This window comes from Hemitrygon akajei, chromosome 6 (assembly GCF_048418815.1).
Source record: "Hemitrygon akajei chromosome 6, sHemAka1.3, whole genome shotgun sequence".
Classification (NCBI taxonomy): Eukaryota; Metazoa; Chordata; class Chondrichthyes; order Myliobatiformes; family Dasyatidae; genus Hemitrygon; species Hemitrygon akajei.
Genome location: NC_133129.1, coordinates 87,994,833 through 88,021,810, shown reverse-complemented (window position 1 = coordinate 88,021,810; position 26,978 = coordinate 87,994,833). Strand labels below are relative to the sequence as shown.

General features: G+C 41.8%; 1 protein-coding gene across 4 annotated transcripts in view; it reads right to left on the bottom strand.

Moving 5' to 3' along the window:
* The window catches only part of LOC140729228 (misshapen-like kinase 1), a 333,768-nt gene that overhangs the window by 234,703 nt on the left and 72,087 nt on the right, over positions 1-26,978 (bottom strand). For all 4 annotated transcript variants that reach the window (XM_073048755.1, XM_073048756.1, XM_073048757.1 and 1 more), the window contains exon 2: positions 14,468-14,533. In XM_073048755.1, coding sequence (XP_072904856.1) covers positions 14,468-14,533 — 66 coding nt within the window. The remainder of the gene's footprint in view (positions 1-14,467; positions 14,534-26,978) is intronic.

Below are 26,978 nucleotides of genomic sequence, written 5' to 3'. Positions count from 1 at the left end.
GATCATATCCAAGACAGGAAAGCAGGCCTTATTACAACCAAAGGCAATTTCATCTCAATTCCCAAGGATTCAGCAATGACCAACACAAACACACAATCATACTACTTTTAAGTAGCCATATTACAATTGTATTTTAATCACAACACATTTTAGTCAAAAGATTAGAATACCCACTTAGCAAAAAAATCCTATAAATTTCAGATCAACAATGCATGTTGGACAGTTTCAGTGTCCCAGTAGCTACCCATGCGAAACAGACATATCACTTTAACGTGGATCAAATCAATGAATGACAGGAATCAGCAGAATAACAATCTTCTCAGTACAATAGCTCCTGCGAGAAATGAAATAATGTATTTTGGTTTGCATTTTAAAGAAAACTGCACTGTGAGTACCCTGTATCTAATCTAGCCATACAGAGTGTAAAGATTGGTGCCTGCAGCCATTTTCAATTCAAGAGCTTCAATGCCCACTAATTAAATCTCTTAAAATGAATACAATAAAAAAAACACCAGACTTCCCAATTCTCTTTTGGAAAGGGAGGCAGAAAAGTGAAATGCGATTTTTCTTCAGAAAAACTGACTCACAGTGACCTAAAAGTATGACAGAATTGATTTCAATAGTTATCTTCCAAAAGGAAATTCTAATGGCGGGGGAGGGGGGGGGGGGAGGAAGTAAAATTGATACCAAATTTAGGACTGACATTTGAGTATGGATTCACTGTACCGGTAGTAAAACCCGACAGTGCCACAGACCTACATTCCGAGTTAACATTGGATGCTGTCTATGTGGAAGTTACATGTTGCCCAGTTAATACAAAGGCTTCCTCCAGATGCTCTAGTTTCCTTTCATTTCCCAAAGGCATGTGACTTGATATATCAAGGAATGAAGAGGCAGAATGGCAAATACAATATATTTAAAGAGTATACAAGCAAAGGAGTTAAGAGCACAATGTATGATTGAAAGTTGAAATAGTCCACTGAGGTTGGGTGGGCCTACAACTAGAGGTCATGAGCTAAGGGTGAAAGGTGAAATGTTTAAGGGGAACATTAGAGGAAAGTTAACTCAGAGGGCCATGAGAGTGTAGCTCAAGCTGCCAGCACAAGTGGAGCATGTGAGCTCGATATCAGCATTTAAGAGAAGTTTGGATAGGTACATGGATGGTAGGAGTATGGAGGGCTATGGTCCACGTGCAGGTTGATGGCAGTAGACAGTTTAAATGGCTTGACATGGACAAGATGAACCGAAGGGTCTGTTTTTGGGCTGTAACTTTTCAATGACTCCATGGCTCTAAAAACATAGATGCTGGAAATCTGAGATAAAAGCAGAAAGATGTAGAACAGTTCCACAGCATCTGCAGAAAAAAATATAATCAGATGTTTCAGGTCTAGGACCCTTTATCTGAACTGAGGAAGAGAAACAAGTCAGTAGAGGTAGCAGAGAAGATTAAGTGTGAATATTAGTAATGGGTATTAAACTGCATGGGTGTTGGGGTAGAGATACATTTCTACCAAAGGAGATGCAAGACACGCCTTCCCTCTGCTAGCCTGCAGGTCAGTGTTGAGCAAGGTAAAGCAACTGCTTATTGTCCCCCCTACCCCCTCCGATCAGGGTCATGTGAAGCCATGACAGCAGGTGGTAGATGGTCATATGAGCAACTGGTGCACATCATAAATATTGGGGGGAGGGGGATTTGATGCTTATTTCCGAATGACTTCCACGTTATTTTGTTTTGTGGCTATCTGCAGAAATACAAATTTAAGAGTCATATATGGATACATGTTTTGATGACAAATGAACCTTTGTGGTCCTGGTTATGTGACCACTGATGCCAGGCTGACAACCTCTGAACAGTACTGATAATGGTTGAGGTTCACACGTCTTGTGTCATGGAAAGACCATGATCACCCATGTCACACGACACAGGGCATGATGATGATGATTTAACATTAGTAACAGCAGGAAAATGGGGAAGGGGGAAATAAATCCTCTATGATATAATGACGGAGTAGACCCAATGGGTCGAATGGCCCAATTTCAGTTTAATTCATTGTCATTTAACCATAAACACGTATACAAATAGCTTAAGAACAGGGAGAATTTTAAATTTGAGGCAATCAGCATGCAAGACCATGGTGCATGATAGGACTTTACAGATTTTAAAATAAATGATGTTTTTAAGTCAGGGATGGAATGAACTCCAGAATTTGCAAGAAAGATCTATCAGGCAGCACAGGATTACTGGGTCCAGTTCTCCCAATGGGTAAAGCCCGCCCAACCACTGAGCACATCTACACGAAACACTGTCACAGGAAAGCAGCATCCATCATCAGGGACCCCCACCACCCAGGTCATGCTCTCTTCTCACTACTGCCATCAGATAGAAAGCATAAGAGGCTCAGAACTTGCACCACCAGCTTCACAAACAGTTACTACCCTTCAACTATCAGGCACTTCAATGAAAGGGGATAACTTCTCTTACTGCATCATTGAAATGTTCCCACAATCATGGACTCACTTTCGAGGACTCTTCATCTCACATTCTCCATAGTTATTGCTTATTTATTATTCTTTCTTTCTACTTACAGATGCACAGTTTGTTGGCCTTCTGCACTGTGGTTGAACATCCTAGTTGGGCAGCCTTTCATTGATTCTGTTATAGATATTATTCTATAGATTTGTACAGTATGCCAAGAAAACGAATCTTTGGGTTGCATATGGGAACACATATGTAATTTAATATTGAACCATGTTGTATCACTAAATAAATAAATAACCCCCCGACTACCTGAATTTTTATCAAAGTAGTACATCATACAGTAAAGATAAGACTGCAATTTTGTTTCAGCTAAGACAAGATAGGGGGAAAATCTAAGGAAACTTTTCAGAGCAATTGAGATGGCTTTGCATATCCGTGCTGATACAGGAAATTCATGAAAGCACCTGCTGCTCCCCTCTTAAAAATCCTCATTCATTTCACTATTAGATGATATGTGACAAAATAGCAGGAAAAAGCATGGTTTAAACAACAATTTTTTGCTGTGGAATTGTACAAGTGGTGCACAGGAGGGGAAGCAGCAGCACATCATCAGGCACGACAACACTTCAATATAGACCACCACCAAATAATAGTACATGGCAGTTCTGTGCAGTGTATCGAGTTCTTTATTTTCTCTTTGCTATTTAAAGTGATAGGAACAACTTGTAGAATAAAGTGATAGGAATAACAGGAATAAAAAAAATCCAGGTTTACACTTCTCAGCACTGTGGACGCCAAGTTATTAGGTGTACTTAAAGTGGAGGCTGATAGTTTCTTGATTAGTAAGAACATCAACAGTTATGGAAGAAGGCAGAAGGAGAATGGGAATGTGAGGGATAATAAACCATCTATGATGGAATGACAATAGACAATAGACGCAGAAGTAGACCATTCGGCCCTTCGAGCCTGCACCGCCATTTTGAGATCATGGCTGATCAATTACTATCAATACCCGGTTCCTGCCTTGTCCCCATATCCCTTGATTCCCCTATCCATAAGATACCTATCTAGCTCTTTCTTGAAAGCATCCAGAGAATTGGCCTCCACTACCTTCCGAGGCAGTGCATTCCGGACCCCCACAACTCTCTGGGAGAAGTAGTTTTTCCTTAACTCTGTCCTAAATGACCTACCCCTTATTCTCAAACCATGCCCTCTGGTACTGGACTCTCCCAGCATCTGGAACATATTTCCTGCCTCTATCTTGTCCAATCCCTTAATAATCTTATATGTTTCAATCAGATCCCCTCTCAATCTCCTTAATTCCAGCGTGTACAAGCCCAGTCTCTCTAACCTCTCTGCGTGAGACAGTCCAGACATCCCAGGAATTAACCTCGTGAATCTACGCTGCACTTCCTCTACAGCCAGGATGTCCTTCCTTAACCCTAGAGACCAAAACTGTACACAATACTCCAGGTATGGTCTCACCAGGGCTCTGTACAAATGCAAGAGGACTTCCTTGCTCTTGTACTCAATTTCCTTTGTAATAAAAGCCAACATTCCATTAGCCTTCTTCACTGCCTGCTGCACTTGCTCATTCACCTTCAGTGACTGATGAACAAGGACTCCTAGATCTCTTTGTATTTCTCCCTTACCCAACTCTACACCGTTCAGATAATAATCTGCCTTCCTGTTCTTACTCCCAAAGTGGATAACCTCACACTTATTCACATTAAACGCCAGCTGCCAAGTATCTGCCCACTCACCCAGCCTATCCAAGTCAACCTGAATTCTCCTAACATCCTCATCACATGTCACATTGCCACCCAGCTTAGTATCATCAGCAAATTTGCTGATGTTATTTTCTATGCCTTCATCCAAATTGTTAACGTAAATGGTAAACAGCTGTGGTCCCAATACCGAGCCCTGTGGCACCCCACTAGTCACCATCTGCCATTCCGAGAAACACCCATTCACCGCTACCCTTTGCTTTCTATCTGCCAACCAGTTTTCTATCCATGTCAATGCCTTCCCCCCGATGCCCTGAGCTTTGATTTTACCCACCAATCTTCTATGTGGGACCTTATCAAATGCCTTCTGAAAATCGAGGTACACTACATCCACTGGATCTCCCCCGTCTAACTTCCTGGTTACATCCTCGAAAAACTCCAACAGATTAGTCAAGCATGATTTACCCTTGGTAAATCCATGCTGGCTCGGCCCAATCCTATCACTGCTATCTAGATATGCAACTATTTCATCCTTAATAATGGACTCTAGCATCTTTCCCACCACCGATGTCAGGCTGACAGGTCGATAGTTCTGTTTTCTCCCTCCTTCCTTTCTTAAAAAGTGGGATAACATTAGCCATTCTCCAATCCTCAGGAACTGATCCTGAATCTAAGGAACATTGGAAAATGATTACCAATGCATCCGCAATTTCCAGGGCCACCTCCTTTAGTACCCTAGGGTGCAGACCATCTGGACCTGGGGATTTGTCAGCCTTCAGTCCCATCAGCCTTCTCATCACCATTTCCTTCCGAATGTCAATCTGTTTCATTTCCTCTGTTACCCTATGTCCTTGGCCCATCCATACATCTGGGAGATTGCTTGTGTCTTCCTTAGTGAAAACAGATCTAAAGTACTCATTAAATTCTTCTGCCATTTCTCTGTTTCCCATAACAATTTCACCCAATTCTTCAAGGGCCCAACATTGTTCTTAACTATCTTCTTTCTCTTCACATACCTAAAAAAGCTTTTGCTATCTTCCTTTATATTCCAGGCTAGCTTGCGTTCGTACCTCAATTTTTCTCCCCGTATTGTCTTTTTAGTTAAGTTCTGTTGTTCCTTAAAAACTTCCCAATCATCTGTCCTCCCACTCACCTTAGCTCTGTCATATTTCCTTTTTTTTAATGCTATGCAATCTCTGACTTCCTTTATCAACCACTGTGGCCCCTTTCCCCCCTTTGAATCCTTCCTTCTCTGGGGGATGAACTGATTTTGCACCTTGTGCATTATTCCCAAGAATACCTGCCATTGCTGTTCCACTGTCTTTTCTGCTAGGCTATCCGTCCAGTCAACTTTGGCCAGCTCCTCCCTCATGGCTCCATAGTTTCCCCTGTTCATCTGCAACACTGACACCTCCGAGCTGCCCTTATCCTTCTCAAATTGCAGATAAAAGCTTATCATATTGTGATCACTACCTCCTAATAGCTCCTTTACTGCAAGATCGCTTATCAAATCCTGTTCATTACATAACACTAAATCCAGAATAGTCTTGTCCCTGGTCGGCTCTCGCACAAGCTGTTCCAAGAATGCATCCCGTAGGCACTCTACAAACTCCCTATCCTGTGGTCCAGCACCAACCTGATTCTCCCAGTTCACCTGCATGTTGAAATCACCCATAACTACTGCGACATTACCTTTGCCACATGCCAATGTTAACTCCCTATTCAACTTGCACCCAATATCCATGTTACTGTTTGGTGGCCTGTAGACAACACCCATTTGGGTCCTTTTGCCCTTACTGTTCCTCAGTTCTATCCACACAGACTCTACTTCTCCTGACCCTATGTCCCCCCTTGCAAAGGACTGAATCTCATTCCTCACCAACAGGGCCACCCCACCCCCTCTGCCCACATTTCTGTCCCTACGATAGCACGTATACCCTTGTACATTCATTTCCCAGGTCTGATCTCCCTGCAGCCATGTCTCCGTTATCCCAACAACATCATAGTTACCCATTCGCACCTGGGCTTCAAGCTCATCCGCCTTATTTCTGACACTTCGTGCATTCAGATATAGAATTTTTAACCCATTTCTCCTCTCTCTAAATCGCTGCCTATTGTGCTTAACCCAGCTCCCCGAACTCCCATCGGGCTATACGGCCCTAGAATTTTGTTGTCCTTCCTAAATTTACTTATTCTTTCAACACATTTAACTCCATGTTCTATCAGACCATCCCTCTGTACAGTCGGTGCGGGCAGCGGAGCGGGAGTAAGGAGTGCTCATGATCGACATACGACTGGAGATCGGAGGATCAGCCATTGTAGGTAGGCCGAGACCCTCGGACCTACCTGGAGAATACCTGAGGAGGAAGGTAAAGCTGCGCAAGCGCGGGTGACGTCAGCGGCGAGCGCGAGCTTTAAAAAGCAACCCACTTTCAGGAGCGGGCAGCGGAGTGCGCAGGAGCAGAGTGCTGGGCTTTGGCTCAGCGGGCTTCGCAAGAGGACTTCGTCAAGAAACCTGTTTTTCATTTATTCTGACTAATCTAGGATCAGGTAATGGGGGAGACGGTTAGAGCAGTGGTGTGCTCCGTATGCAGTATGTGGGAGGTCAGGGTCAACACAGTTGTTCCTGATGACCACACCTGCAATAGGTGCATCCAGCTGCAGCTCCTATCAGACCGAGTTAGGGAATTCGAGCAGGAGCTGGATGAACTACGGATCATTCGGGAGGCAGAGGCAGAGATAGATAAGAGTTATCGGGAGGCAGTCACACCAAAAAGACAGGAGGTAGGCAAATGGGTGACAGTCAAGAGAGGCAGGGGGAGCAGAGAGAGAGAGAAGAGCACCCCTGTGGCAGTTCCCATCAAAAATAAGCATACCGTTTTGGATACTGTTGGTGGGGATGACCTACCAGGAACAAGCTGCAGTGGTCCTGTCTCTGGCACCGAGGTTGGACCCTTGACTAGGAAGGGGAGAAGGGAAGAGAAGAGAGCGGTATTGATAGGGGATTCTATAGTCAGGGGGGCGGATAGGAGATTTTGTGGGGAAGATCGGGAGTCTCGGATGGTATGTTGCTTCCCTGGTGCCGGGGTCCGAGACATCTCAGATCGGGTGCAGGTTATTCTCGAGAGGGAGGGCAAGAATCCAGATGTTGTGGTCCATGTAGGGACCAATGACGTGGGTAGGATGAGTGAGGGGGTCCTGCGTAGGGAGTTCAGGGAGTTAGGTGTGAAGCTGAAGAGCAGGATCTCCAGGGTAACAATCTCAGGATTGCTACCTGTGCCACGTGCGAGTGAGGCAAGGAACAGAAGGATTATACAGATTAATACGTGGCTGAGAGGATGGTGCAGGAGGGAGGGCTTCAGGTTTGTAGATAATTGGGCTTTGTTCCAGGGAAGGTGGGATCTGTTCCGAAGGGACGGTTTACACCTGAACTGGAGCGGTACTAACATTCTTGCAGGGAAGTTAGCTAGTGCTTCTTGGGGGGGGGGGGTTTAAACTAAATTTGCAGGGGGCGGGGGATCCAGAATGTGAGAGAGGATAGCGAGATGAAGAATAAAGGACAGGTGGGGACTACACGGTTCCGGAATATTAAGTGTGTGGTAGAGGAAGGTGGGGCGGAACAAGTGATAAGGAGGACTCATGTACAGAGGGATGGTCTGAATGGCCTGATTTCAGTTTTATTGGCATTTATCCATACATGTGTATCCTCCAAGAGTGCCACAACCTTGTTGTAGGGTTTGGAGGCTTGTGTGCCTCAATGACTCGGAGAGCTGTGTTGCCTCGAGCCACGGCTTTATGCTTTGGGCCTTGGAAGGATCACCCATGCCAAACAGGTCAAAGGGTAGAAGACAGACTAAGAGTGATCCACTGGTCCTCCAGATTTCAGGATTCAGCTCAGGGCTAACAACTCTCACTGGTCAAAATAAATTGTTACAGAAAGAGCAATGAAGAATCCTTCTATATCCAAGTGTGACGGTATTCCTGGGTCTCCACTCGGGATATGCATGACTGACAGCAGTGAAAACTGAGAGCAAGCTACTGACCTGATGAAGGAAGCCCTGAACACTGCCAAAGCTGCAGGATCTTCACTACAGCTAAACAAAAACATTCTTCGGGGGCCAAGCTACACAACACAGTGGTTATAGTCACACACCACACATAATAGTTATAGTCCATCATAGACACAAAATAATATTAGCACAAGTTCCTGATTGACATGGCATGAGGCTTGACAGACTGACAAAGTGTGAGGTACATGCTTAAGACAGACAATATAACTTTCCTGACACTATCATAATAAAACAAGCATTGTATAAATATGTGCTCCTATGTATTATTGGGTGGTGGAGTGGAGATACGTCTCTACCGAAGGAGGGGTAAGGCACATCTTCCTTCCGTTGGCCTTCAGGTCACTATTGGGCAAGGTGTAGTACCTGCTTAGCAAATCCCCTCCCCCCACCCAATCAGAAGCCATGGGAGCAGGTGATGGATGGTTTTATGAGCTGTTGGTGCTCATAACAAGTCCTGGTTATATGACCACAGATGCCAGACACACAATCTTTGAAGAGTATTGATAATGGCTGGGGTTACCCATCTTGGAAAGACACTGCCCAGAAGGCAATGGCAAACCACTTCTGTAGAAAATTTGCCAAGAACAATCATAGTCATGGAAAATCCATGATTACCCACATTATTACAACAAGGTATATAACAAATAAACCATGTCTAAGGTCTTCCACGCTATTTTCTTTGTTCTTTAGAGCAATGACCCAGTCAATTCTCAGTTTAGAAAATGGTGGACATCAGCAACTAACCAAACTGTACTTGGGAGCCAATTCCAATTCTTAGAAAATAATGATGCAAGCAATGAAATTCAGGACTTAATAGATTAAAACAAACACAAGAAAGTCTGCAGATGCTGTAAATCCAAAGCAACACACCCAAAATGTTGGAAGAACTTAGCAGGTCAGGCAGCATCTATGGAAATGAATAAAGAGTCAATGGTTCGGGCCGAGACTCTTCTTCAAGACTGGGAAAGAAGGGGGGGGGGGGGACAACAGCAGAATAAAAAGGTGTAGGCGAGGTGAAGGAGGATATAATGGGCTGGAGAGGAAGGAATCTGATAGGAGAGAAGAGTGAACCACAGGAGAATGGGATGGAGGAGGGGACCTAGGGGGAATGTTAGGCAAATGAGATGAGGTAAGAGGCAAAATGGGTAAGAGAAGAGGGGGAGGGAAAAAAATCTATATTCATGCCATCAGGCTGGAGGCTACTCAGATGGAATACAAGGTGTTGCTCCTCCACCCTTAAGGGTGGGCTCATCTTGGCACAAGAGGAGGCATTGACCGACGTTGGAATGAAAAAATTAACATTAAAGGCATTCTACCTAGTCACCAACTATTTTTTTCAAATTACGGAAGATACTTTGAACTGAGACAGAATGACTAATGCAGTGCATAGATATGACACACCTTGTTGTCAAATCACTTCCTTTCTGAGGTTTCTCTCTCTGACTACTGGTTGGCATAGCTTACTTTATGATCAATTTGCTTAACTGGTGTATTAGCAGCTATGCCTAAAAAAAAAATTAATCTCATGACAAAGTTCAAAGTACATTTATTGTCAAAGTATGTATGCAGTATACAACCCTAAGATTCACCTTTCCAGACAGCCACAAACTAAAGAAACACCATGGAACCTGTTCAAAGACAACAAACAGCCAATGCGCAAGGAAAAAGTAAATTGCGCAAATGGCAAAAAAAACAAGCAAAAACACAGAACATAAAACATCAAACCACAAAGTCGTTGAAACAGTCAAGGAGTGTTCAGTTCAATTTAGCAACTGCCCCAATCAAAATTGCGCAAAATAGCAAAAAAAGTAAAGTTCAAAGTATGTAAACATTATACAACCTTGTGATTAGACTCTTAACAGGCAACCACGAAACAAAGAAGCCATATAAAAAGCCCGAACACACACATGCAGAAAATAAAATACACATCATGTAAACAATAACCGCAAGCAAGCAAACAGCGCTCTGAACTGAAGTCCGAAGAGTCCCACAGTTCAGCATAGAGCCGAATCTTACAGCTGCGATCTGGACTGGCCCGTCCCTCATCTCAGACCCCTGACTTTTTCAGTCTGGTACCTAAATCAATGCTCAAACATCAGAAACCAGTAACACATCATTACATGAACTACAGAGTCCAATCCTCAAATCGTGTCGATTAAACCTTGTTCAAGACTCCAGCAGCATTGAGAGGGGCAAGACAGAGAGACCAGTAACCATATTTGCATTTGAAATGGTCAACATCACACAACTGGATTTTCATTAAACATTCTGGAAGGGAAACTATACATCCAATAACAAATAGATGTCCGTTTTTAAGATAATCAAATTTTGCTATTAACATGGTTAACTTGATCAAAGATTTAAACCTGAAACCCTCCACTTGATCAAGGTCAGATATAGAGTGGATTCTGGTTAATCAAAGTAGTAGGATTGTAGTAGATGGAGTTCTGATCCCCGGGCACAAGGTTAGATCTCTCTGGCTGCCGAGCTGATTTGAAGAGCTTGATAACAGCTTCAGGTTGGGCGGCAAGATCTGGGCCTGGAGCGAGTAGCTGCCAGACCCTAGTGCAAGGTACGAATGGCTGTTCAGACAATTTAACCGCTGGCCCAGATGGGAGGAAAGAGCCAATTTCACTTGCTCTCTGTGATGGTCACTCCTCTTTCTATGGCACTGAGGCTATGAAGATTGCCCTGGCTGCTGTGCTCTGTGCCCTCTAATATGAACTGATAAGTGAGGCTTTAGGCTTACTCCAGGCTGGTCTGGGGATTCAGTTTTGGGTCAGAATGCTGCCATTTGCTTCAATTGTTTACATGATCTGTATTTTTTTTCTTTTGCACATCGAGTCTTTTATTTATATTTTTATATTTTTTTCTCTTTAAACTGGGTTCTTTTGGGTTTCTTACTTTGTGGCTACCTGTAAGCAAGTCTCAAGGTTGTATAATTTATACATTCTTTTAATAATACACATTCTTGAATTGAGACAATTTTTAGGAACTGGGAAAAGCATTCTATTCCTTAGGTCCATGCAGTTACACTCATTTGTTCTTTGCCAGCATTTTTATTATTCAATCAAGTGACCTTGCAAAGATAATACTGACACAGTATGCAAAGTCCTCGGGCAGTTCTACTGATGGAAGCTGTGATAGCCTTATCTTTTAGACTGCTGAAATTTTCTACAGTGCCCTTCAGTGTCATGATATAAGCATCCAATGTACTCTCACAAATCCTCTGCAATATGCTAATCCTATTTATCCCCTCAATAGCACTGGACAATAAAGATTTAGCATCCTGAATACATTTGAGTATAACTTATGGATTTTGGACTGTTGATCATGAAAAATCACCATAAAATTTCCATATCATGCACTATTTTTCCCTAAATCACCTATATCTGTTATTTTAAATCATAATTCAAGTCAACTAAAATGCTGCCTAGGCATTCAACGATGTTCAATTTTTTCTTGGCAACTACAGAGCACCGAACTACGTGTAGCTGGTTGACAACATTCTTCAAGCATACAAAACCATTTATATTTCTTCCCTACAAATCTCAGCACACATGGTGAAAGGTTTCACCAGGACCTTACGGTCATGGAAAAACAGTATCAGGGTAACTGAAATCCATCAATGCCGGCTAATTATTGTTGAACACTTAAGAGAGAGGCCTTAGAAACACAGAGTACAAATGAAAATCAGCAAAAAAAAAGTTGTTAGTTTAGTTGAACTATTGCAAAGTGTCAGCACCATTATGCAATTAAATGCATTATATTCAATAAAAGTTAATTTCTTGTTTCTTCAAATTCCTACGTGATACAAGTAGTCTGAAATTACAATTGTGTTGAGCTTCAAGTGGTCTATCATAAACAAAAAGAATTTAGGAAGCAACACGTTCAAAAAAATGCATTGTCTAGTGTAGTAGAAATGATTTGGTTCCAGTATACAGGTTACGTATGAGTTCCGTTCCTGAGTCCGTCTTTAAGTCGGATTTGTACGTAAGTCGGAACAAGTACATCCGGTATTATTTAGCGTCAGTTAGTCAAACGTTTGTCTTAATATATAGTATATATTTTACCTTTCTATGCATATAAAACACTTAAGAAACATATGTATTCCAATAATTAAACCACTGCGTTGCTTAGTAATAATTGTAGCTTTCATTGGCAGGGCCTTTCACATGCCCCATTATTCTCACTTTATCTGTTATCCTTTAAAATTGTTCTGATCGTTGACCGACTGTAGCCTAATGCTTTTCTAATGACTGATGGTGTTTCACCTCATTCCAAACGCTTTATTATTTCCACTTTATTTTCAATCGCGATCGCTTTCCATCAATGGAACAGAAACACTGCGGGCAGCAGGTCCCAAACTCCGCTGGTTCCCGAGGTCCACTGGGTCCTAAGGACCATCACACTGAGACAGGCTAAATGGGACAAGTGGGGGCTGTGCTGGGTTTGTGTATTTGATCATCCACAATATTCCACTTGGGAATTTAAACTGGAGGTGGCAGTTTTTTTTTTAACGAGGTCGAGTTGCGAGCTCGACATCAACCCGGCACGGGAGCGGTCTGTCACTGGATCGAACTCTGAAACCTTTGTTCTCCAGCCCGGTGATGATTTCACTGCGCCACCAGCCTACGGGGGGGGGTCAGGGTGAATCTTACTAAGAAAAATTTAAGCCAAATACAAAGTTAAACACTCAACACAGTGTCAACGGCAACGACATAAAATGGCAGATGGCGTTGCGATCCGACATAAAATGGCAGACAGCATCGCAATCTGACTTAAAATGGCGGACGGCGTTCTCCTTCCTCGGTTTGTAAGTACGAGTTGTCCGTAAGTTGGACGTTCGTAACTCTGGGACTACCTGTACTCCATTCCTCATCCACCTTTAACATTCCAAAATCATTCACCTTCCCTTTTCCCTGAGAAACTTAAAAATCCTATGTTGATTTAGCCTATTCTGCAAATCCAAGGTTTAGTTTCGTGCAGGTTTCAGAATTTTATAGTCTTTTTCCATCAATGCCATTCTTAGCTTTCCTCTGTTGTTTAATCATTGCCTCTTGTACCAGAGATCATTTTAATCCTTTAGCGTGGATTGAACCCAGGTGAGTGGAGTTGTCAGGCAGCTCTTTTTGCTGTGCCGATGTGCTACCCCAGTTAAAAATTGAACTACCAATTCTCTTTAATTCTTTCTGCACTGTTGATATCTTACAGTAGTTCTCCGCTCCTGTGAAGAGACTTAATTTTTGCCTGCTTAATTTTATAAGAGTGACCCAAACAAGAATCAGGTTTAATTATCACTGGCATATGTCATGAAATTTGCTGTTTTGCAGCAATAGTACAGAAACAAAACATATATAAAATAGTCGTGTTAAAAAAAAGTGTGAGATAGTTCATTGCCATTTAGTAATCAGATGGCTGAAAGAAAAGCTGTTCCTAAAACACAGAGTATCTTCTGGCTCCTGTACCTCCCCTCTGATGGTAGCAATGAGAAAAGGGCATGTCCAGTTGAACCAACATTCCCATTTTCAGTAGGTAATATTCTCCTCCAACTTGTGTTCCATTACTCACCACTTCATAAATGATTCAAGAGAGATGTCACTGAACTTCTACGCAAATTACACACATTACAAACTGCAACCTAGCTCAAGTCCAGTCCCTCCTTTAATACAAGCACTAGCATTTACAGACTTCTGCTGAAATGCACCCATGCTACAGACCAACAATTTCTACAGTTACGGTTATAACAATGCCACCTCTCTAGCTGCAGAATGTAAAGAAAACATCCATTGTTGATAAAAAAAATTATACTAACAGTCAGTCTGTCAATCACAGATGTTAAAGGAAAAAAAAACAAGCACGAAAGTAACACGTTAGTTAGCATCATAATTTAGAGCACTAGGTTAACTGAAGTAGGTTTTCCCTGAGCAATCACTATTCATATCATGATTGTTTTTGTTGGTGTCTTCCCATTTTTAAAAAACGTTGTTTAACCATACATTGTGCTAGAAATCGCATCTCATATTCTGATGAAACCCAAGATCATCCATGTGTGTCAGGGAACTGTGATACATGATGAACTTTGACAAAATAGTTGCAACAAGAGTAAAGTTTACAGCACGTTTCTATAAACTTGCACAATGATTACAAATAATTTCTAATTCTAAGAACAAAGATAATTGTTGTTTCACCTTATACACTTGTCCGTATGTGCCATTTCCGACAACTTCTACTAGTTCAAAAATACCGGCAGGATCCTGTGGGAAAGAAAGACATGAAAAAAGATCAACAAATGCAATTTCAGATACAAAAATATTTCAATTCTGCACTGCTTGCTCCATTACAAAAATTCTATTTTATATGAAATAAATTTCCTTCCGCCTCATTACCCAGCCTCACTTCCAAAAGTGGTTTTAATCCTCACTCAAAACACGATTCCAGCCTACCATCTTATGATCAGTTCTTAATGCCCTACACAATTCAAACTCAAAGCTGATATTATTTTGAGGCTCTCCGTTAATTGTGATCAACCACAGATGTTGCATCCCTGCCGTCTACATGATTTGCAAGCCAATATGCAAGACAGTATACAAGTTAGGACAGTACGTTATGGAGAGCAAGCTCTTGCCATGTTGCAGTCTCCACCTCTCCATGCAGCTGATGAATCTAAAGGAACGACAGAGACCGATACAGTTTGGTACCAGCAGCATCACAGGAGTTACCAGTGTCTTAGGGACTCCAGCTCCAGATTTTTCCCCTCGGGGTTTATCCCCAAAGCCTCTTCCAAGAGTAGGTACAACCACAAGGCAGTGGAGAATTGAGATCAGAATTTTTCTTCTCCTAGATGAGCTGCCAACCATGAACCCCATCTAGCCAAAATGACCGGTTTTAAGGTGCCAATAACCCACTTTTGCCCCTTCTCCTGTCAGAAGTAATAGATTCTCTGGGCTTAGTAGCTAAGCCACACATGAAGGCTAGGAGCTAGATTTGGTTGACAGAAACTATTTGAATGCATGCCATTGGCAGCATTTAATGAGTAGTGGGAGCTTATCCCCATTATCACCCCCAGCTATAACAACCTGAAGACACAGGTGCAATGAAAATGCAGCAGCACCACAGACAAGTAACATCTGAGAAGCATTTCACAACAAAAACAAATTACACTGGACAAGAATGATTTTGCTTCCTAAATACTTCTGCCTGATCATGAAAATCACCATGAAATTTCCCTATCACACACTTTTTTAAAAAATCGCCTATGTTGGTTATTTCAATTGATAACTCAAAACAATTAAAATGTTGGCCACAATATAAGCTGAAAAGTTTTCCATCTTGTCCAGGCGCGTCTGGGCATGATTAGGCAAAGTGCATGCTGCATAGCAGGACAGGTTATAGAAAGTCCATAAATTTCCATGAAAATTTTTGATATTTGAGACAGGTTTCCCTGAATAACTAACTGATGCCAAGATTAAGGAAGGCATTTTTGTTGGTTCACATATCAAACAGGTCATTAATGACAGAAAATTTGAAGAACTTCTAGTGTGACCGGAGAAAATCGCACAGAAGGCATTCAGAGATGTTGCTAAAAATTTTCTTAGCATCTACACAGTACCAAACTACGTGCAGCTGGTTGACAACATGCTTCAAGCATACAAAATCTTGAAGTGCAACATGTCACTAAAGATTCATTTTCTGCATTCCTATTTACACTTCATTCCTGCAAATCTCGGCACTGTCAATGGCGAGCAAGATGAACGGTTTCACCAAGACATTGCGGTCATAGGGAAATGGTATCAGGGTAACTGAAATCCATCAATGCTGGCTGATTATTGTTCGTCACACAAACGAGAAGCCTTAGACACAAAGTACAAACAAAAATAATCAACAAAACACTTTCAGCTTAGCTGAACTATTTCAAAATGTCAGCACCGTTATGCAATTAAACATATTATATTCAATAAAAATTAATTTCTTGTTTCTCCAAATTCCTATGTGATATAAATAGTGTGAAAGTATATTTGTGTTCAGCATCAAGTGATCTATCATGAATAAAAATTCTGAGGACAAAACCCTTTCAAAAAAATTTTGTCCAGGGTTATAGAAAAAATAAATATCCACAATACATATTTTCATAAAACCAGTAATAGATCAAAACAGGAAAGGACAAAGCAATGGTGGAAATCCAAAAAGTATGCTATAAATACTGAGGTCAGACATCATTTGTAAAGTAAGGGACTAGAGTACTGTTTCATATTCATGTTCTTCCATCAGAACAAGAACTTTGAATGAAACAAGTTACAAGCTGTATAGAAGGGGAAGGGGTGAAGATCAAGAAAAACTGGATTACACAAATGGTGTTGATGCCAGTAATGACTTATGGCTGATCCAAATAGAAGATGAAGCTGAACATACAGAAAGAAAATTGTGCCAGAACTGAGACCAAAAGACTACAAATTACTAGAAATCTAATACCAAATACACAAAATAAATCACCAGCTGAAGGATTTCCTGCTCCCATTGGAAAGGTCTAGCCCTTCAATATATCAAGATTGGTCGATATTAGGAATTATTCCTATTATCTTTGCATAGGTCACAACAAGTGCTACATGCTTGACATCACAATATATTTGAGATGAGAAAAAATTAAATACCAAAATGTGTTAGAGGCAGCACTAAGTGGTAGTTCCATTTGACCACAAAAAAAATACAATTACAAAACCACTGCCAAAGTTGTCATTTTTTTCCCTAAAACAAAATAGTAACATTTAATTGTCTATTTCTTTCAAGCTCTTCAAACTTGAAAGTGTCTGTGCAATACCGGAGCAGATTCAATGGGCTAAATGGCCTAATTCTGCTCCTATATCTTATGGTCTTAAAACTATTTCTGGAAGAGCATTCTCATACATAAGAAAACGCTGTTGAATTCTTGCCTTATCACAAATAAAAAATGTTGTCTTTCAAAAGGCCAATATATCTGCGCTTAAATAGATAAAGCTCAAATAACGACAACGAATCTCTGAATGTGATCACCACGCATGCCAGCTCAAGTCGCATGGAAACTGCAAAGCTGAGCAATGCACTCATCTTTTTAGATCAACAATGTGATGCTATCAAATCATGCTCTTACAGAAGAGAAAAAAATAATTTTATCTTATCTTGATCACAGAACCAGACCAGCAATTTCTGCAAGAAAACTGAGAACAAGTAGTGGCACTATGTTCAAATCTGTCATCAATTTCAATAAGTGCCCTTTGGAGACTGAGTCAACAAAAAAGATCAGTTTGAAGCAAGAATATTAAAAATCCTTGGTAGTGGAAGGGCTAATAAATTGAAATAGGACTTCATTACTAAATGAAGAATACATTTTTAAAATAAATTTTGTTTGCTTTTTAAACTCATTGTACTAGCTCAGAAAAATCTTTATCTAGACAGAATCCTTCTAATCAGTAACTGGAATTCCACTTCAAGAATGTGCATAGATGCAAAAACAAGGAGCTTCCAACTCAAGGTGAACAGAGTAAACAATTAGAGGAGTACTCTCACAAGCAACACAACACTATGGCTATACGGTTCAATGACATGGCAGTGTAGCAGTAACGTGATGGTATTACACCTTGGGGTGTCTTAGTTCAATTCCAGTGCATCTATAAGGCATCTGTATGTCCTCCCCGTGAAAAATGTGGATTTCCTCCCACAGTCTAAAGAGGTTCTAGTTAGTAGGTTAACGGTTTGTTGTAAATTGCCCTGTGATAGGCTCATGTTAAATAGGCCGGAAAGGCCTGTCCCGTGATGTACCTTTCTTTTACTTTAGCGATACAGTGAGTAGGCCCTTCAAGCCATGCCACCCCAGTAACCTGCAACAAACCTGATTAACTCTAATCTAACAATGGGACAAAGTACATTGACCAATTAACCTACCTGGTACGTCTTTGGACTATGGGAGGAAACCAGAGGAAACACATGCGGTCCACGGGGAAGACAAAGAGAGACTCCTTAGTGGCACCGGAAAAGAACTCTGAAATACCCCAAGCAGTAAAAAGAGTTGCACTAATCGCTATGCTACCGTAGCACCCAATAAAACACCTCTAAGTAAAATAAAAAATAAAATATCATACAAATACTGATTGGGAGACCTTAGCTCTCTCCATCACAAACAGCGGGATCTCCCAGTAGCCATCCATTTCAATTCTTTTTCCCATTCCAACATGTCAGTCTATGGCCTCCTCTATTGCAGCGATGAGGCCACACTCAGGTTGGAGGAGCAACACTTTGTATTCTGGGGAGCCTCTGACCTGATAGCATAAGCATTAATTTCTCCCTCCAGTAATTACAACCCTCTCCTCTTCTTTATTCCCCATTCCTGTTTGCCTCTTTTCCAGCTCTTTACTTCCTCCCTTCCCCTCTCACAGTTTCAACTACTACACGCCAGCTTGCACTTCTTCCTCCCCTCCCCACACCTTATTCTGACTTCTCCCCTTCCTCTCCTGTCTTGATGAAGGGACTCAGCCCAAAACGTCGACAGTTTACTCTTCTTCCATAGATGCTGCCTGACCCCAAGTTCCTCCAGCATTTTGTGCATGTTGCTTTGGAGTACTCTGCATCTTTAAAATTTTAGTCATTTGAAGAGATTTCAAATGATAATAAAAGGGTAGTACATGATATTATATGAAATGATATTATAATATATTCAAATGTATTATTTTGACAGCAGGACAGGATGAATTTAAGAGAAAAGCAAAGGAACAGATCCAGGGATAGAATGATTGGGTGTTGGAGTATGAGCCAATGAAATAATCAACATTAATTTGTGAACCCATATGATAAAGCCTGAGTAATACAGTTTATTCTGTGTTGGCACTCATGAGGTGAACGGTTATGACTATATTCACTCCTTTGTAAATGTTACCTAGAAGTCCATACAGATTCCACAATAAAAGTTTCTCAATACAATTTAGTTACTGTGGCTTTGAGAAAAGCTATCAAAATTAGTCATATCCTATTTTTCCATTGCATTGCAAGCTCATCTCTTTCGATTTTGTATCAAATTTGTTTTGCAAGTTATAAACTGGCACAGTCTCCTCAAAGGTTGAGCATGCTGGAAAGATTCGTTTTTAAGACTGAGAACAGAGTGGGCATTGGTCAATGGTACTGAGACAGTGCTAAATGAAATCAAAGTATGAATTGCCAGGATCTTTTTGAATGATAGGGTTGAGCATCTAGATGGCCCAATCCTTCAGCTGTGTTATAACTCTAAGAAAATATTATTTTGTCTTCATCTCAAAGTGTCTATGAGGATCAAAGATGGCTTGATTCCACACTGGTTTTATAGATTCTGAGTTAGCTAATAAGACTGTATCAGCAAAAAAGATCAAAAAATCAATCCAGTTGCACTAGCCTGCAACCACCAGGGGTTGATATACTTGTAAGATGCACCCTTGGCTCCAATGAAACGATAGCTCCAAAGAGTCAAATCCTTTATTAACAATTAGCAAATATACAATCTTGAAGCAATATTAAGTGTTTTCTCAGCAATATTAAGTGGTCAGTAAAGATATGACCAACGCTGGTCCCAAGCTGCAAACTGTCACGAAATAAGCAAGAATACGCAACTTATTCCCTTTGCTTTACCACGTTCCCACTAATGATTAGCTCTGTTCAAGACGGTGCCAGCAAACAATGCACCCTCAGTCAACATTTTCCAGATAGTCCGTGAAAATGTCCTTTTTTTTTTCATCTGTTTTTCACTTCAAATTTGTTTCTGGGACTGGTAGAGCTTGCGATTTATAGTTTGGAGACTGACAGAGTAATCCAGCCCTTTGCTGTCTCTGAGAAGGTTCCAGAGAGCGAGCTTGTACTCGGATGGCCTTGATACAAAGTAAGTTTGAGACGGACGTGAGCCGATGTTCGACTCTATTTTGCTAATTAAAGCATCCAGGAAGATTGAGACAGAGGTGAATGCAGAAGGCGAGCAAGAGTTCAGCACCAACTGCCTTCCTTTTGATTGCTGCCGAGAAAGAGTCTGTGAGTGGCCTATCACTGCGTGGGTCACTGTGGCAGGCTGGTAAGCCTCATGTGGTGTCCCTCTCTTTTGATGAGTGTTGGATGATGGTATCGTGGTTCTGTGTTTTTGAATTGGACTACAGCATTTATGGTCAGGACATTTTCAGGTTTTTATATTTTGTGTTTGTTTTGATTACCCGTTCTTTTCCGTTTGGTTGAGTGAGGGGAGGGCATTTGAGGGTTGATGTTCTCTTGTATGTGGTTAAGATTTTTAATGCAGGGGTGGGGTTGTTCTTTGGGAGGAGGTCAATACTCTTGTTGTTTTTGCGGGGGAAGGGGGTTTGTTTGGGGGTTGATGATTGGGATGCCGTTCTTTTTTGTGCGGGGGGATGGTATGATGTTTCTCTGCACAACTTTCATGCTCGTTCTTAATTTGGTGGCTGTCATGCTTTGATAATAAATGAACCTTTGAACCTTTAAATGAATCTTCAAGTTGCCATAATAAAGGCACAACACAGAATACAAAGCAAATAGAGAACTGATACATGGCTCCTACAAAGACCAAACAAGGAAGTGCATACTCTTCCACATATTGGGCAAGAGGCAGGTGGATAAGTAGTCTGGTGAGGTGGTATGAAGCTTCTGCTGCTTGCACAGGGCTCTGTGTGCTCCCAATGCATAGGCTCAATGTCAGTCCAAACTCTTGGAGCTCCCAGGATTCAGTGGGGATGCTGCACTTCAAGGAGATTTGAGGACCTGTCTACTTGGTAATTTCTTCCTGTGCCATAGCACAGAATGAAGAATCTGTTACGAGAGTTTCATGGCTGAAATGCAAATATAATCGCTTGAGCAATGTAACCAGCTGTGAACACTGGGGAGAGAATGCTTACTTGTTTATCTTTCCAGCAAAGATTCTGTGGAGACTGTGTTGGTGGTACTTTTCTCTGGTGCCTTGTCATGACTGATTTAGACAGTGCAAGACGCAACAGCAGACTGGTGACAAGGATCACTGCTGTCTGGTATACCACAAGTTTCACATCAAGGTCTGAGGTTTTGATCTTCATCAATCCATTCATTATGATATGTTGGTAAATTTCAAATTTATTGTGTGCAGTTTTGGCTGCCTACCTACAGGAATGCTGTCAACAAGGTTGAAAGATTATAGGGAAAATTTACAAGGATGGAGGACCTGAGTTATAAGTAAAGACTGAAAAAGTTAGGACTGTATTCCTTGTAACTTAGAAGATTGAGAAGAGATTTGATAGAAGTATACAAAATTATGAGGAGTATACATAGGGTAAATGCAAGCAGGTGCTTTCCACTGAGGTTGAATAGGACTACATCCAGAGGTCATGGGTTATAGATGAAAGGTGAAAAGTTTAAGGGGAACAGGGGAGGAAACTTCTTCACACAGAGGGTCAAGAGTGTGGAACAAGCTGCCCGCGCAAGTGGTACATGAAAGCTCGATTTCAACATCTAAGAGAAGTCTGGAAGGGTACATGGGTGGTAGGTTACGGAGGGCTGTGGTCCGGGTGCAGGTCGACAGAAATAGTTAGTTTAAATGGTTTCAGATGGCCAAGATGGGCCAAAGGGCCTGTTACTGTGTTGTACTTTTCTATGACCATGACTCTGTCTCATTTTACTTTTTAGCATTACCAACAGCCCTGCTGAGCCACTGGTAATAGATCTGCATCCTCCTGATGCATGGAACAATGCTGTGATTTGGGGGACCAGCTCTTTGCCAACTCAGGAAGACTGATGATCTTCCCTGTAGTAGAAAATAGGCTAAGTACCTTTGTACTTATACAGATGGATTTCCACCTTGATGTTCACAATTATGAAATCTGAGATCCCTCTGCATCTCCTCTTCCCAGAGATGGGCAAGGTTATTGTGAATTTGTTACTGAAGCTGTTCACCAGCTTTGGGTTGTTAGCAAGGATGCTCTGCATTCTGGGCATTGTGTTGGGAAAGGGTCTTCTGGACTCAATCCACAAGTGGCAGCATGGCTGGCTTGAACAGATGGCTTTGGAATGGAGGAGTTGAAAGCATTCACATTAGAGACTTCGAGGTCGAGATAGCTTTGACTACCTTTGCACCTGAGCATAGCAACCTGGATCTTGACTCAGTGGGATGAGATCTTAAGTGGCTGGATTGTAGGTGACTGTTTAAAGATACTACAGTACCTCACTATGCACATCATGGCTAGCAGCAAGTTGTTGAATCTCCTGCATTCTCTTAATCAACTGCACTTCAGGATGTTGGTTTTCAGGTGGACCTCTGCCATCAGATGCCTGTGCAGTTGCCTCTCTTCCCTTGAATGGAACTGCTCAGCAGGTCAGGCAGCATACGCAGAAAGAATCTGCATGTGTTTCACACTGAAGATCCTTTGTCAGAACTGAGGGAAAAGCAACTTCAAATTTTATTGAGAAAGCAAATTAAAACTTTTTCTGACTAGCAAACAGGCCCTGACGGTGCACAAAAAAATGTTTCTTTAGCTAAAATGATTTGTGTGGTGCCATGCAGTTGGAATGTGGTAGCCAGAAAACACACAAATCAAGGCATGGGCTTAAAAGTAAACCATTGGAAATATCAACCACGTTACGATCTAGTAAAATCCACAAGAATGAATGATTGTCTAGCATTTCTCTTGAATTTTCACCTCGGTACACCGCTTTGACAGGTGGACGAAACCAGGTGAGGGTAGCCTGAAGCATAAATACCCCTGTGAGTTAGGGATAAGCCTGACCCAGCATACAAAATCAGCTCCTATCAGTCCATAGGTTGTGGGAACATTTCAATGATGGGGCAATTGAAATTGAGTGGTTATCCTCTTTGGTTCAAGAGCCTGATGGCTGAGGGGTAATAACTGTTCCTGAATCTGGTGGTGCTCTTACAGTGGCTGCTGTACTGTCTTCCTAACACCAACAGCGAGAAGAGAGCATGTCTTTGTGGTGGGGGTCCCAAATGATTACTGCTGCTTTCCTGCAACAATACTTTGTGTAGATAAGACCACAAGACATAGGAGCAGAAGTAGACCATCTGGCCCATCAATCATGGCTGACTTTTTTTTCTCTCCTCCTCAACCCCAGTTCCCAGCCATCTTCCTGTAAACTTTGATGTTATGTCCAATCAAGAACCTATCAATCTCTGCCTTAAATACACCAACAACTTGGCCTCCAGAGCTGCAGAGCCATCAAATGTTTTTCGTATGATCACCCTTTCATTCCTGGAATCATCCTCGTGAACCTCCTCTGAACTCTCTCCAATGCCAGCACATCTTTTCTAAGATGAGGGGCCCAAAACTGTTCACAATACTCAAGGTGATGCCTCACCAGTGCCTTGTAAACCCCCAGCATCACGTTCTTGCTCGTGTATTCTAGACCTCTTGAAATGAATGCTAACATGGCATTCGCCTTCCTCAAACTGCAAGTTAACCTTTAGGGTGTTTTGCACAAGGACTCCTAAGTCCCTTTGCATCTCAGATTTTGGGATTTTTTTCCCCATTTAGAAAATAGTCCACACATTTATTTCTACTACCAAAGTGCATGACCATGCATTTTCCAATATTGTATTTCATTTGCCATTTTCTTGTCATTGTCCTAATCTGTCTAAGTCCTTCTGCATCTTACCTGTTTCCTCATCACTACCTGCCCCTCTACCAATCTTCGTATCATCTGCAAACTTGGCAACAAAGCCATTTTTTCCATCAGCTAAATCATTTATATACAGCATGAAAAGAAGTGGTCCCAACACCGACCCCTGCGGAATACCACTAGTCACCGGTAGACGACCAGAAAAGGATCCTTTTATTCCTATTCACTCTCTCCTACCAATCAGCCAACGCTCTAACCATGTTAGTAACTTTCCTGTAATACCATGGGCTCTTAACTTGGAAAGCAGCCTCGTGTGGCACCTTGGCAAAGGCCTTCAGAAAGTCCAAATATCCAACATTCCACTACATCCCCTTTATCTATCCTACTTGTAATCTCCTCAAAGAATTCCAACAGGATTTTCTCTGAGGAAACCATGCTGACTGTATTATCTTGTCCTTTTGTCACTAAGTATTCCATCACCTCATCCTTCTCAACCAGAGGTCAGGCTAACTGCTCTGTAATTTCCTTTTCTGCTACCTTCCTCCCTTCTTAAAGTGGAGTGACATTTGCAATTTTCCAGTCCTCTGGCATCATGCCAGAGTCCAACGCTTTTTGAAAGATAGTTTCTAATGCCACTACAATCTCTAATGCTATTTCTTTCAGAACACTAGGGTGCAGTTCATCTGGTCCAAATGACTTTGTACTTTTAGGTCTTTTAGCTTTTTGAGCACCTTCTCTCTTGTAATAGTAACTGCACCCACTTCTCTTCCTTCACACACTACCACATCAGGCATACTGCTAGCGTCTTCAACAGTGAAGACTGATGCAAAATACTCATTTAGTTCATCAGCCATCTCCTTGTCTCCCATCATTATTTCTCCTGCCTTATTTTCTAGCAGTTCTATGTCCACTCTCATTTTTCTTTTATTTTTAACATACTTGAAAAACTTTTACTGTGCACTTTGATATTATTTGCTAACTCACTTTCAAATTTCATCTTTTCCCTTCTAATGATTTTAAGTTGCTCTCTGAAGATTTTTTTTTAAAAAAACTTCCCAATCCTCTATCTTCCCACTAGTTTTGCTTTGTTGTATGCCCTTTCTTTTGCTTTGACTTCCCTTGTCAGCCATGGTTGTACTATTTTACCATTTGACTATTACTTCATTTTTAGAATACGCATGTCCTGTACCTTCCTCATTTTGCCCAGAAACGCACGTCATTGCTGTTCTGCTTACATACCTTCCAGCAGCTCCTTCCAATTTACCTTGACCAACTCCTCTCTCATACCACTGTAATTTCCCTTACTCCACTGAAATACTGCTACATCAGACGACTTTAATTTCAAGTTGAACTCAATCTTATTGTGATCACTGGTTCTTAAGGGTTCTTTTACCTTAAGCTCCCTAATTGCCTCTGGTTCATTACATAATACCCAATCCAGTATAGCTGATCCCCTGGTAGTCTCAACGACAAACTGCTCTAAAAAGTTATCTCTTAGGCATTCAACAAACTCAACTCTCTTGAGATCCATTACCAATCAGATTTTCCCAATCGACCTGCATGTTAAAATCTCCCAGGACTACCATAACATTGCCCTTTTGACTTGCCTTTTTTATTTCCAGTTGTAACCTGTGGTCCACCTCCCAGTCACTATTGGGAGGCCTATATATAAAACTTCTTTTACCCTTGCAGTTTCTTAACTCAACCCACAAGGATTCAACATCTTCCAATCCTATGTCACATCTTTCTACTGATTTGATGCCATTCTTTACCAGTAGAGTTACACCCCCTTCTGTATTTTCCTATCCTTTCAATATAATGTGTAACCATGGACATTTAGTTTCCAACTACAACCATCCTTCAGCCATGATTTAGTGATGGCCACATCATCATATCTGGGACTCTGTAATAGTGCAACAAGATCATCCACCTTATTTCTTATACTAAGCACATTTAAGTCGTCACTTTTTATTGTCATTTCAACCACACCTGCTGGTACAGTGCATAGTAAAAATGAGACAATGTTTTTTCAGGACCATGGTGTTACATGACACAGTACAAAAACTAGACTGAACTACGTAAAATAATAACACAGAAAAAAACTACACTAGACTACAGACCGACCCAGGACCGCATAAAGTGCACAAAACAATGCAGGCATTAAAATAAATAATAGACAAGACAATAGGGCAGTAAGGTGTCACTCCAGGCTCTGGGTATTGAGGAGTCTGATAGTTTGGGGGAAGAAACTGTTACATAGTCTGGTTGTGAGGGCTCAAATGCTTTGGTGCCTTTTCCCAGACGGCAGGAGGGAAAAGAGTTTGTATGAGGTATGCATGGGGGTACTTCATAATGCTGTTTGCTTTGCGGATGCAGCGTGTGGTGTAAATGTCTGTAATGGCAGGAAGAGAGACCCCGATGATCTTCTCAGCTGACCTCACTATCCGCTGCAGTGTCTTGCGATCCGAGATGGTGTTTGAACCAGGCAGTGATGCAGCTGCTCAGGATACTCTCAATACAACCCCTGTAGAATGTGATAAGGATAGGGGTGTAGGAGATGGACTTTTCTCAGCCTTCACAGAAAGTAGAGACGATGCTGGGCTTTCTTTGCTATGGAGCTGGTGTTGAGGGACCAGGTGAGATTCTCTGCCAGGTGAACACCAAGAAATTTGGTGTTCTTTACGATCTCTACCGAGGAGCCATCGATGTTCAGCGGGGAGTGGTCGCTCTGTGCCCTCCTGAAGTCAACAACCATCTCTTTTGTTTTGTTCACATTCAGAGACAGGTTGCTGGCTCTGCACCAGTCCGTTAGCCACTGCACCTCCTCTCTGTAAGCTGACTCGTCATTCTTGCTGATGAGACCCACCACGGTGGTGTCATCGGCGAACTTGATGATATGGTTTGAGCTGTGTGTTGCAGCACAGTCGTGGGTCAGCAGAGTGAACAGCAGTGGACTGAGCACGCAACCCTGGGGAGCCCCCGTGCTCAGTGAGATGCTGCTCCCGATCCGGACTGACTGAGATCTCCCAGTCAGGAAGTCTAGGATCCAGTTGCAGAGGGAGGTGCTCAGGCCCAGTAGGCTCAGCTTTCCAATCAGTTTCTGAGGAA